This window comes from Bos grunniens, chromosome 11 (assembly GCF_055505025.1).
Source record: "Bos grunniens cultivar Pamir isolate PY7600 chromosome 11, Bosgru_T2T1.0, whole genome shotgun sequence".
NCBI lineage: Eukaryota > Metazoa > Chordata > Mammalia > Artiodactyla > Bovidae > Bos > Bos grunniens.
Window position 1 is genome coordinate 105,761,042 of NC_141175.1, and position 13,537 is coordinate 105,774,578.

General features: G+C 43.2%; 1 protein-coding gene across 12 annotated transcripts in view; it reads right to left on the bottom strand.

Annotated features, from left to right (window-relative positions):
• The window catches only part of NPHP1 (nephrocystin 1), a 64,573-nt gene that overhangs the window by 15,741 nt on the left and 35,295 nt on the right, over positions 1–13,537 (bottom strand). For 9 of the 12 annotated variants that reach the window (XM_086328282.1, XM_086328277.1, XM_086328275.1 and 6 more), the window contains 5 exons: positions 8,318–8,392; positions 5,445–5,555; positions 4,002–4,084; positions 1,719–1,795; positions 515–614 (listed from right to left, as the gene is read on the bottom strand). In XM_086328282.1, coding sequence (XP_086184408.1) covers positions 515–614; positions 1,719–1,795; positions 4,002–4,084; positions 5,445–5,555; positions 8,318–8,392 — 446 coding nt within the window. The remainder of the gene's footprint in view (positions 1–514; positions 615–1,718; positions 1,796–4,001; positions 4,085–5,444; positions 5,556–8,317; positions 8,393–13,537) is intronic. The other 3 variants (XR_015137435.1, XR_015137436.1, XR_015137434.1) reach the window with 1 other exon arrangement.

The window sequence follows — 13,537 nt, forward strand, 5'->3', positions numbered from 1 at the left end:
CTTGTGTGTAAATTATACCTCAACAAACCTGACATTTTAAAAAGCTCCCCAGGGAATTTCCTGGCAATCCAGTCATGAGGACTCTGAGCTCTCACTGCTGAGGCTGCGAGTTCAATCCCTGGTCTGGGAACTACGATCCCACAAGCCATGTGCTGTGGCCAAAAAAAAAAAAAAAGAAATTCATGATGATTTTTTAAAAAAAGCTCCCCAAAGTTCCCTAAGGGAAAGATCACGGATGATAAGCCCTGCTTAGTCAAAAGCGGCTATACTACTTTTGACCACATCTGTCATTTGTACCAACTGGTAAACTGAAGAGTAAGTTAATCTGAAATGTATCATTATTCCATTTCCCTACTGATCCTTGGCTGAAGAATCAGTGAGGGAAAAAAAAAACCAAACTAACAAATGGTGACTGAGCAGGAAGAGAAGCTGGAAGCAGAGACGGGCCATAAATGCTGACTGAGCCCAAGTTGGCCAGACAGGTAACGGCGGGTACAAGCCTTAGGGTACTAACCTTAGTGTGCTCCTGGATCTTCTGTTCAAAGACCTCAGTTTCACTAGAAGTTGAGGCTGCCTCCTCATTGTCATCAACTGATGGAAAACACTACCATGTGCTTTCAAAAAAGAAAAAGTAAATATCAAAACTTAGTGCTTAGGCAGTGAACGTGATACAACAGTATTTTACATAAAATTTTATAATAAAAATAAGACAAAGTTTCTTCAGCACCAGGGGTGCTGAATTGTATGAAAGGCAGCAGCTGCCCATACACCCTAAATGAACTAATCAAGTACCATCTGCCCTAAAGACCTTCAGAGGTCTTACCTGATAGCTCAGCTGGTAAAGAATCTGCCTGCAATGTGGGAGACCTGGGTTTGATCTCTGGGTGGGGAAGATCCCCTGGAGAAGGGAACAGCTACCCTCTCCAGTATCCTGACCTGGAGAATTCCATGGACTGTATAGTCCATGGGGTTGCAAAGAGTGGGAAATGACTGAGCGACTTTCACTTTCATTTTCAAAGACCCTCAAAGGTTCCCAACTGACCCACCCCAGGAGCTGCCACTCCGGCAGATTCTTAGACAGCATGATTGCTGCTAGATTAGACGGAAGGGGAGTTTAAAAAGCATCCCTGACTTCAAGTGGAACTAACCGTATCCCAGACCCCAGGACCTTCCTGTTCCAAGATGGTGGGGCTGGCATTGCTGCGTGTCCTAAATCATGAAACAAGGAGACGGCTGTCTGAGGAGCCAGAGGGGAGTTTTAGATCTGTCAGGCTCTAAATCCAAGAGGCAAGTGCCATAAATATTTGCCTGACTCTCCATGTTCCCATTATCTAGCACAGCGCCTGGTCAATGGACACATCGAAAGATGCTCAGTGTTTCTAGAGGGCAGCCTGGCATGTATGCCAGTGACCAAGCAATAGGAAAGCACTGAATTGGCCTGTTCTGTCAGTTCTGAGGCCCTGTGCTCAATGAAAAGGAGCCAATACAGAGCCCTTACGCTTCCTAATTGCCTATGTTAAAGTCTCACATGTGCCACCAAGGAAATATTCACTTAGATGAAAATGATTAAGATTTTAATATCAAATGACATGCTTTTAAAAATGTGAATCCAGGTGAAAAGTGTTAGGCTTTTTAGACTATAGCTGTCTTCTTTGGTGCATCTTCTGCTTGTTTAATCTTTAAGGAAAGGGAAGAAAGCAACAGAAAGAAAGTGGTACCTCTTCTGGATACTGAAGGGTCCACTTCAACACCTTTTTCATAAGGGGTGCCTCCGTTCAAGAAGAGCTTGTAAGTCCTACAAAAGAAAAGCACCAGTGTGCACGTGACACCCACAGTGGAGCCAGCAGCGGAACATGATTTTAGCACAAGCACGTTCACAGACATTTTATTCATGCCTCATTCACTGGTAAATGAGAGTGAAAGTTGTTATCCTTCCCTAGGGTTATCCTCTCAGTAAACTGAGTCTCCTTCTTAACTGTGAACAATAGAAAATACATTTTCCACATTAAAGTGAGAAAGATTAACTGATGTCATTTTGAGACTTTAATGACTTGTGCCATTTAAATGTCTTTTTCAAAAGTTTTGAATCATCATTGGAAATAAAGCTATCATGAATTTATACTACTTTTAAAATGCAAAAGTAACATGTAGATTGTTGTAAAAACTTCAAATGACATAGAAATGATCAATAAAAACCCGAAAACTCCCTCCTTGTCCTTTCCCACCTAGTTTGGTAAGCCCCCTGTCCTATCTTTTTTCTGTACAAATTATTTTGAAACAAGTTCATACACACAATAAATCTCAAACTGACACACACATTTCCTTCTAAAGTTGCCTCTTTAACCCGTGGCATGGCCTCCCCAACTCTGCTCCCCAGAGATGACCTCCAGGAACAGTTTCCACAGGCACACGAGCACAGCACTCTGTGCAAAGAAGGGGCATTAGCACGCTCGTGGCCCTGCACCTTGCCGGTTTCAGCTTAGAACACACGCTGGAGATGTCTCTGCATCAATACACAGGCCTCCGTCTCATTTTAAAAAATAGTTTAGGACTTTAAGAAAGATTGGATAGACACACTTTTCCCTCCTAGTAAGCACAACTAAAAACCGTGAACATTATTAAAAACAGAAAAACAAAAAACCCACAAGGAGCCTGGGCTTCTACATCTACAGGCGGTATTGGGTTAGGGCTGAGGGGTGATAGGTGCCCGCCCCTCCCACCAGAGTGCCATCAGGAGGACTTTCACCTCTGTTCTGTGGTAAGGTCATGCCCACCCGTGGTGTCAGTAGAGGAGGAAGGGGGCAGCATTATCGGAATTAAACCCTGGGGATAGGAACTATTATAATCCCATTTTAAAGCTGGGGGAAATTGAGGCTTGGAGACATTACAGAACCCATTGACAGTTACACAAACAGAGCCCAGGCTATGGCCCTGAATTCTATCATTCCAAACCTAGGGTCTCCATCATCATCCTACTGACTGCCCCTCTGCATCCCTTCTGTGAGTTTCTTGTTTATATCCGAAACTTAGATTTGTGTGTGCACCCACTTTCAAATTCGGATTCTCTTCTTAGTTTTTGAGAGCTCTTCTTATATTAAAGATAATAATCTTGTGACTGTTAGATACTGGATATATTGGAAATACATTACAAACATTTGCTTTTGGTCTTAAATTTTAAATTTGTTTACAGTGGCTGCTGCTACGGGGACCATTGACCTAGCTTTCCCACTCTTTGGTGAGAATTAGGCTCTATTTTGGGCTTCCCTGGTGGCTCAGTGGTAAAGAATTCACCTGCAATGAAGGAGACTTGGGTTCAAACCCTCAGTCAGGAAGAGGCCCTGGAGGAGGGCATGGTAACCCACTCCAGTGTTCCTGCCTGGAGAACTCCCTGGACAGAGGACCCTGGTGGGCCATAGCCCATGGGGTCGTGGAGTCGGACAGGACTGAAGTGGACTGAGCACATGAACACACAGGCTCTGTCCCGGCACTATGAAGTGTGCTAACACCACAGGAAGTTACTGAAAGAATATTCTCAGCAGACAACTGGTGCAAACATCGTTTAAAATACTTTGCGACCTGTGTCGCGTCTCCCCACTAGGATGAGATCGCGTATGCTGTTTTCATATACTACCTTAACAGAGTATTAACGTGAAACTGAAAGTCTTAGTTTGCTCAGTCGTGTTTGACTCTTTTGCAGCACCATGGACCGCAGCCCGCCAGGCTCCTCCTTCAGGAGATCTCCCAGGCAAGAATACTGGAGCGGGTAGCCATGCCCTCCTCCAGTGGATCTTCCCAGTCCAGGGATTGAATCTGCGTCTCCTTCATTGCAGGTAGATTCTTTACCATTTAAGCCACCAGGGAAGCCCCCAAAGAACATTAAAAAGCCCTCTCCCCTCAAGTTACTGAAATGTGAAACCTCTGGAAACCTGAGGTGTCTAGATTCTAAAAAATGAATTTCCACAAAATTACCCACTTGGAGGGAATATATAAACCCAACTTACTTTGCTGGAATAGGAATTCCAGTGGCATCAAAAAGTTTCAGAAACACCCAGCCACAGCTCAACTCTCCTCTTTCCCCAGTGGACTAGAAAATAAAACTGGGTGTGAACCTTCGTGTCTGAATCAGTCAAATCTATCAGCATATACCAAGTTCTTATAAAAGGAATAAAACAAGTATTTGCCTTTAGAACGAAAAAGTTCTTCACAAGAAAACAAAGTGAAAGCCAGGGGAGGCCTACTGGACTTGCAGGGCAGATGGTAAAGGCAGGATGTCAAGTGAAAATCTGACCTTGTTAAGTCGCTCCTGAAAAAACCCTAAGCCTGATGCTAGGACTACCGCTGCTGTTGTTTTTTGAGTGATATAAATATGCTGGGAAGTGATCCCAGGTCACATCAATGCTACGTGCAAGCAGGAGGCTTTGGGTCTCAGTGAGAAATGGAATGAGTCACTTAAGTCACTGAAGGGGCGCCCTGCTCAGAGCTTCACCCCCAGCCCCCGTCAATCGTCAGAGGCCAGTGCATTCACCTGGGGGTCCTGCTCCTCGCTCCTGTCCTACACAGCAACACGCACGGATGAATGCGCCTTAAAGGAATGCAAGGGCAGGACTTCCCTGGTGGCGCAGTGAGAACCCGTCTGCCAACGTGGGGGACATGGGTTTGATCCCTGCTCCGGGAAGATTCTATGTGCCACGGAGCAACTGAGCCCGTGCGCCCCCACGCTGAGCCCGCGCTCCGCAACAAGAGGCGCCGCCGCAGTGAGAGACCCGCCCGCCACGACTGCAGGAAGCCTGCCCGCAGCACCGGAGCCCCAGCGCAGCCAGAAATCAACGATGAAGGAGGAAGTTTTAAAAAAAGAAATGGAAGGCCAGCATAACTCCATTAATGGGATTTAACAGCCGGCTCTCTGGGTTACCATGAAGCCAAGCACACACACCACACCCGGGAAGCGGTTATTAAATATGGAAACATATATTACCACAGACCCACATCCGCTGATTCAAGAGTTTATATGATGTAAGTTAATCCAAGTTTCTGATGTTCCCTGAATAAAAATGACCACTCTGCCAGGTCCCTTTATTAGAACCCCCATTTACAAGGTTAAGGGCACACTGACCCTCAAGGACAGAGGTACCACTCTGTGCTGGAAAGCCACTATACATCTATCACTTTCTGTAAAGTCCCATCTTTTTCAAATCTTCATTCTTATAAAGCACTGGAGTTCATTCCAGCTATAAATACAAAGAAAAAGATTTGCTTTAAACGCTGCTGAAAAAAGCAGCATCATAAAAAAAAAAAAAATTAGAATCACTGCCATTCCCATTCCTCAAGAGGTTAATATTCTATTACACAGAAAAATCTCAATTATTGTTACTAAGAACAGACATTTAGAAAAAAACTTCCCTTTTAACTGATAATCAGAAAGCTTTATCTTTCAACTGACATACATTGCGAATATAAGAAATTCCAAGTTCAAATAATATTCCAAGATCTGGAGAGGAAGAGTTGGATCTGATGAAACAGTCGCCATCAAGCAGGCAGGGCAAGATGCCAGTAACCTGAAACAAGGCAGAAAACGGAGGTTACTAAGAAGCACGGAGAACAGAGGGAGGAAAAACAGCGAGGTCCCGCTGTTGGGCAGGGAGCAATAGTCACTGCCCTGTGACAGACCATAATGGGAAAGGGTACGAGAAAGACCGAATATACACGGTAACCTAATCGCTTTGTTGTACAGCAGTGACGAGTACATGCTGTAAATCAACTACACTTCAATACAATAAACGCTTTTAAAATGGCAGGACAGTTCAGCTGTATCATCTGCATCATAATAAAGGTCTTTTTTAAGATTTTTAAAATATGTAGACCACTTCTAAAGTCTTTATTGATTTTGTCACGATATAGCTTCTGTTTCATGTTTTGCTTTTCTGGTTGTGAGACCTGTGGGATCCTAACTCCCCGACCAGGGAGTGAACCCACAGCCCCCACATTGTAAGGTCAAGTCTCAACCACTGGACCATCAGCCAAGTCGTCAAGGTCTTTTAAAGGAAACAAAAAGCAGATGGATTGGACTCATCTATACCAATGGTGTGAAATTTTAAAATGTAATTTTTGTGCTAAAGAAAACTACCTTTACGTTCACTTACTCTTTGCTTAGAGAGGAAGCTAATGCAAAACAAGCACTGTACCAAGGTCTTCGGAGGTATTACAAACATAGTTTGATATAGGATAAGATTTTTGGAGGGCAGGGGGGATACTGCATGGCACACGGGATCTTAGACCCCCGACCAGGGGTCAAACCTTGCAGTGGAAGCTTGGAGTTCTAACCACTGGACCACCAGGCAAGTTCCTGATGAGATATTTATATTAACCACTGTCCTTTGCAGACAGGACTAAAATTATAACCTGCATACACACTTGCCCAGCTTCCCTGAGGCAGGCCTTGGAAATTTTCCTTTCCTCTCACTCTTCCTGCACCACAACATCCCTCTTCCTTGCCTATAAAATCCCACACACCCTTCAAGATCAGTTTCTCTTCTATAAAACCTGTTTCTCTATGTTCCACAGTACCAGGAGCCCCGCAACAATTACACTCTGCCTACGTCACAGCTGCCAATAGCACCCACTGCACGGAGTGACTCTCAGGATTCAGTGAGAAGACACCCTAGCGGCTGCCTCGGTGCCCAGCACGCGGTCAGAGCTCCACACACAGAGGATATCGGTGCTGTACACATGTCTGCCTCTTCTGCACCAACACAGACGCTCCCACAGCATCTAGGAAGCATGCCTCACACCTAAAGGATGGACGGTTAATTTCACTCACAAAGGAGCCTATACGTACTAGTTATCCCTTCCATCAGTTCATCTTTATATCCAGGAGAACATTAGAAAAGTTGTTGGGCCAAAATGAAAGCAGAGGATGCTTAAAAGACCAAACTGGAGGACTTCTCTGGTGGCCCAGAGGGTTAAGACTTCACCTTCCCATGCAGGGGGTGTGGGTTTAATCCTTGGTCGGGGAGCTCAGATCCACGTACCTCTCGATGGGAAAACAAAACAAAAAACAGAAGCAATGTTGTCACAAATTCAATAAAGACTTTAAAAATGGTTCACATTAAAAAAAAAAAGATCACACTGGACTTGGAGGGGTGGTGCTGTGGACAAGTGTGGACCTGTGCAGCCCACAGGCGAGGTGGCCGGGCTCCTCCCCGTGCTGTGCCCACATGGTGAGCCTCTACCTTGCTGTGAGATCTCTTGATGCAACAGGAAAAGTTTAATGAAGGGTTCCTGGGGTCAGTGACACAAGGGAGTGAACCGTGGGAAGGAGGCAATGAAACTGGAGGTGGAAAAAGTAAACAGAACTATAGACAAGTAATGTTATTAAAGGAAAGACATCTTCATCTCCCCGGCATCTATACGACACTGACTCAGTGGCTTGAAGCCACTTAACCTCATTCCTGTCTTTGTTTGTCTCAATCTTGACAGTCCCTGGATGTCAAGGGATGATCGGTTCCCTAGCTGTCACCCATGAGTTTATCTGAAGAAAGCACAGCTCTCCTGAGCACAGCTGGAGACCGCATTAAAAAAAAAACAAAAAAAAAAACACCACTTCTTAAGAGATGCTAAGAGTCTCTTTTAAGGTTTCTCTTTTTGTTTTCATTTTCCATCAGACAGAACTTTCTAAAATTGAACCTTGTGATTCATTGAATGAGATGATTCATAGGCATGGTAACTTTGGTGAAGCAGAAACGAGTGATTTTTATTAAAGTTCTCAGAGAACATTAAATAATGTAAAGGTTCAAACCTGGCACCATATAGTCTGTGTTAGATAAAAATACGTTATTTCAGGAATTTGTTGTTCCTGTTCAGTCACTCAGTTGTGTCCTACTCTTTGCAACCCCATGAAAGGCAGCACGCCAGGCTTCCCTGTCCTTCACTATCTCCCGGAGTTTGCTCAAACTCATGTCCATTAAGTCAGTGATGCCATGCAACCATCTTATCCTCTGTCACCTCCTTTTCCTCCTGCCCTCAGCATCAGGGTCTTTTCCAAAGAGTCAGCTCTTTGCATCAGGTGGCTAAAGCACTAGAGCTTCAATTTCAGCATCAGTCCTTCCAGTGAATATTCAGGGTTGATTTCCTTTAGGATTGACTGGTTTGATCTCCTTGCTGAACAAGGGACTCTTAAGAGTCTTCTCCAGCAACACCAAATACACCAAAGTGTATTACCAAATACATTTTGATAATCTTACCTTAGAAACTAATTGCATAATACTTAATGGGTAAAATAAACTCATGTTTCACTCAATTCACTCAGCAGATGCCTTACCTGGGGAGAAAAGGTCCATGTTTTGGGCTTCTTAGGTTGCCACGTGGCCCTGACTGTGTGAATGTTGCTCAGAACCTGAAATGAGATTTTCCCATTTGGAATCACTGTTGGAACATCAGCACCTCCATGCTCCAAACAGTGAACAGCGGATCAGAGGGAAAGAGGGTATCTTTCTTCTTTGGGCGGTTCTGTATTTCTTTTTTTTCTTTTTACATCAACTACATACATAACTTTTAAAATGATTAACAAAAGGGAACATGTGAATGCTCTTGGAATGGGATGGGGTGTGGGTGGGTCCACGGGGCCTTGGGTAACCGGCAAGCTGAAGTGTGGCCCCATGGGCTGTGCCCTAAGTGTCCCATCGCTGAGACCATCCCGCATCTTCACGAAAAGGAATATGTTGGGCTGAAGAGCTGGGTGACTGGGTGGGGCAGGGGCCCAATGGAGGGAAACAGGGGAGAAGGATGGGAGAAGGTGAGCCTGGCAGGGCTTCCCTGAGGAGCAAACTTGTGTTAGTCACTCAGTCATGTCTGACTCTTCGCAACCCCATGGACTGTAGCCCAGGAGGCTCCTCTATCCATGGGATTCTTCAGGCAAGAACACTGGAGTGGGTTACCGTTTCCTTCTCCAGGGGATCTTCCTGACCCAGGGATGGAACCCACGTCTCCTATATTGCAGGCGGATTCTTTACTGTCTGAGCCACCAGGGAAGCCCTTGAGGAACAAACTAAAGTGAAAGTGAAAGTCGCTCAGTCACGTCTGACTCTTTGCGACCCCATGGACCATACAGTCCACGGAATTCTCCAGGCCAGAATACTGGAGAGGGTAGCCGTTCCCTTCTCCAGGGGATCTTCCCAACCCAGGGATCAAACCCAGGTCTCCCTCACTGCAGGCAGCTTCTTCACCATCTGAGCCACCAGGGAGGCCCGAGAATACTAGAGTGGGTAGCCTATCCGTTCTCCAGCGGATCCTCCCGACCCAGGAATTGAACCGGGGTCTCCTGCATTGCAGGCAGATTCTTTAACAGCTGAATGAACTAAGCCAACAGTAAATCATACTGATCCTCTACACGCCTCATTACGTTAATAGTGCTATTTCAAACATATCCTTATACATAAACATATATAAGCAGCCTTGTGAGCGGTCCCCTGTCTGCTCCAAGCTTCGCTATAATCCTTGGGCACTTCATTATCCCTCTGAAATACCCATTTGTTTGTTCATGTAACATACAATTGAGATATTTTTGTAAACCAGTACTGTTCTAGGCACTGGAAATACACAGCAGTGAACACAACAGACAAATATCCCTTGTTCATGGAATTGGCAAGAGAATAACCAAACAGACTCACAAAAAGTGAACAAATCTGCCTGGCGCTGATGAGCACCGCAAAGTAAAAGCTGAGGAGGAGGGTAAGAAGTGTGCTCGGGGGTAGGGGAACAGTGATTAACAAAGCCAAGTGTTATAGCACTTATAAAACAACAAAAGAGCTGGCAAGTGAATTCAGACTCAGATTTCTGCACTAATAATAAACTGTACTAAGTGAAATACTTAATATCTGAGAGAGATTAACCAGAAAATTAGGAGAAATCTTAGGTATAACTGACCTTTCAAGAAATATGGCCCCCAGGAGCATTTTATGTGCAATGATAACAAGATGGGGGCAGTGGGGAGTTACATGTGAGTATCTTGGTGTGTTAAGGAGGAATATAGAAATACAGAGTGATTTTAGATTTATGAGAATAATCTACAGCTAAGTAGGAAGCCTAGAAATTTACATACTGCAAACTGAGAGGCTTCAAAAGAACCAGGTGACAAGGCCATGGATGGCTATTATTTTTTTTTCTGCATGTTTTTATACATTTGAAATAGTTCCTAATTTAACAAATATTGCTAATTTCAATAAAAGTCAGATTGTAGTGTAAAATACATGTAAAATGAAAAAGAATAAGCAAATTGGAAGATTATAATGTTCAAAGATAAGAGTCTAAATGTGAGATTTAGATTTGTTTTCTATTTCTCTTATTATTGGCAAAATAGGTATATAGTTTGTTGATGTATTATTTCTTACTGAGTTCTTAAGGCTTTTCCATCACTCTTTAAGGATGAAACATACAACGATGGTTGATTATAAAATGTGTCAAATATACCAGACAAGTTAAAAGAAACTTACAGCACACCCTAAGCTTATCACCTAGATTCTGCCATCAACATTTTACTTCACTTGCTTTATCACATATCCCATCTAGCCATCCATCAGTTCATCTTATTTTTTGATACACGACAAACTTGCAGACATAAGTAAATTTTTCTCTAAATATGTTAACATGCATAGCATAGAGTTCATTATTTGTTCACAGTTCTCTTTTTGATGGAAAATTTAATATAATGAAATTCGGAAACCTTATTTTTATCGTCTTGTAATGTCCAGAGTGGGGAAAGGAACGTGGGCTGGCTAGGGACCATAGGCCCTAAGGAATGACACGGCAAGTGCTGTCACTGGGGGCCTACAGAGGAGCCTGAGCCTCATCAGGGTCCCAGTGCAAGGAGACACGCCTTTCCCCAGAGGTGTGTGCAGAGGCCAGGAGGCGGGCTCGCTCTCGCCTGGCAGGAACGGCGCCAATGTGTGTGCCACAGTAGGAGCAAAGCTTATCAAGATCCAGACTCCCAGCTCTCAGATGTCTAGGATACCATTTTTAAAGAAAAAATCATTCATTATACCAAATACCAGGAAAATCGCAACTTAAGTGAGAAAAGAATCAAAAGATAACAACACTAACTCTGCTCAATGTCTTGCGGCAGCCTGCATGGGAGGGGCGTTTGGGGGAGAATGGATACCTGTGTATGTATGGCTGAGTCCCTCTGCTGTCCACCTGAAACCATCACAACATGGTTAATCAGCTGTATTCCAATATAAAGTTAAAAGTTAAAAAAAAAAAAGATCCCAACACGAAGATGACTGATGTTGGAATTATTTGAAAAGCATTTTAAAGCAGTCATCTAAAAATGCTTCAATAAACAACTATGGAGATGCTTAAAATAAATTAAAAAAAAAAAAACAGAAAGAAATATGGGGTTTCAAGAAAGAAATAAGGAAATTTTAACAAAAAAAGAAAAAGAAACAGGACCCTAATGGAAATTCTAGAACTGAAAAATACAATGAAAGTGAAGGTGTTAGTCACTCAGCCAGCCAGGCTCCTCCGTCCACGGGATTTCCCAGACAAGAATACTGGACTGCGTTGCCATTTCCTTCTCCAGGGGATCTTCCTGACCCAGGGATTCAACCTGGCTCTCCTGTATTGCAGGTAGATTCTTAACCATCTGAGCCACCAGAGAACCCCAAGTTTGAAAACAGACACATACACACACCTACACAAGTCACTGAATAGACTCAACCACAGAACAGAAAAGAGAGAAAAGAATCAGTGAGCTTGAAGACAGGCAAACAGAAACTACACAGTCTGAACAACTGAATAGATGGAAAGATGATGGTCACAGCCTCAGGAACCTATGAGATTATAACAAAAGATCTAATGTTCATGCTATCTGAGTCCCAGAAGGGAAGGGAGTTTAGAGTTGGAAAAGTATTTGAGAAAATAATGGCTGAAAAATCCCCAAATCTGGCAAAAGACATAAGCCTACAGTTTAAGAAGCTGAAAAAACCCTAAACAACATAAAATCCAAGAAACCCATGACAAAGTATACAAACTTCTAAAAATAAACACAATATCCTTAAAGCAGTGAGAGAGGAACCACCTAGATTCACCCCTAGGGTAAAACCAATTCCAGTGAAGCGGAACAATATTTTTTAAGTGCTTAAAGAAAAGAACTGCCAACCCAGAGTTCTATATCTAGTGAAAATATCCACCATGAATAAAGGGAAAGCAGGCACTCTCAGATAAAGAAAAACTAAGAGAATCTATAGCCAGCAGACCTACCCTAAAAGAATGGTTAAAGGAAGTTCTCTAAATAGAAAAGAACACGATAAAAGAAGAAATCTCTGAATATCAGGAAGGAAGGAAGAAAGAACAATGGAAAGAGTAAAAACAAGGGTAGGGCTTCCCTAGTGGCTCAGTAGTAAAGAATCTGCCTGCCGATGCAGGAGACGTGGGTTCAATCCCTGATCCCGGAAGATCCCACATGCCCTGGAGTGACTAAGCCCATGTGTCACAACTACCAAGCCCGAGCTTTAGAGGCCGGGGGCTGAGACTACTGAGCCCACGTGCGGAAACTGCTGAGGCCCCCGCAGCCGAGAGTCTGTGCTCTGCAATGAGAAGCCACTGTGATGAGAAGCCCACACACGGCAACTAGAGTAGCCCCTGCTCTCTGTAACTGGAGAAAAGCTTAATGGTTGAGGCAAAATTATCACACTGTGTGATGTGGTTCTCAATGTATGCAGAGGAAATTCTTAAGATAATTACAAAGCAGTGAGAGGATTAAAGTTTCTACTGATCACTTGAACTGGGATGTTGACAAGCAGACTGGGGGAAAGTTATGCATGTATAAAATAATACCTACTTATTTTATTTTCAGTATTTCAACTACTGAAAAAGCTGTACAAAGAGAGCCACTCAATAACACGGCAGGCACTTCAGAATGGAGTTCTTAAAAAAATGTTTTAAGTAACACACAGGAAGACAGAAAAAAGAAAATAGAGGAATGAAAAATAGAGGGAAGGAAGGGAAAAAATAAAACAGCAGACTCCAGAGGTAAGATTTCCCTCCAGGATCCACCTGCTTTGGGATGCTTGTCAGGGACTTGAGGGAGTGGCTTTTTGTATATTGCCCAAAATTTACAGCTGTTACCACTGCGTTAGTGATTTGAAGAGGAGCTTATTCAGTCATTATTGGAAGCAGTGTCTTATTAATCAGTTTTAGTAATAATGCTTTCTGTTTGTGATTTGGCTTAAATTTACTAAAGTATTCTTAAGTAAATAGATTCTCCAGGCAAGAATACTGAAGTGAGTAGCCATTCCCTTCCCCAGGGGATCTTCCCAACTCAGGGATCAAATCTGGGTCTCCCACATTGGAGGCAAATTCTTTACCAGCTGCCAGGGAAGCCCAAATAAATAGAATGAGCATGTAACTATTAAATACGTTCTATAACTCCATGATTTGGAAAATTTGACATAAATTTGCTTCATAAACTAACCTCTATTATTTTTATATAAAATAACTTCTATGATTTTGATATATTAGTCAAAATAAAATTCCAATCTTTATT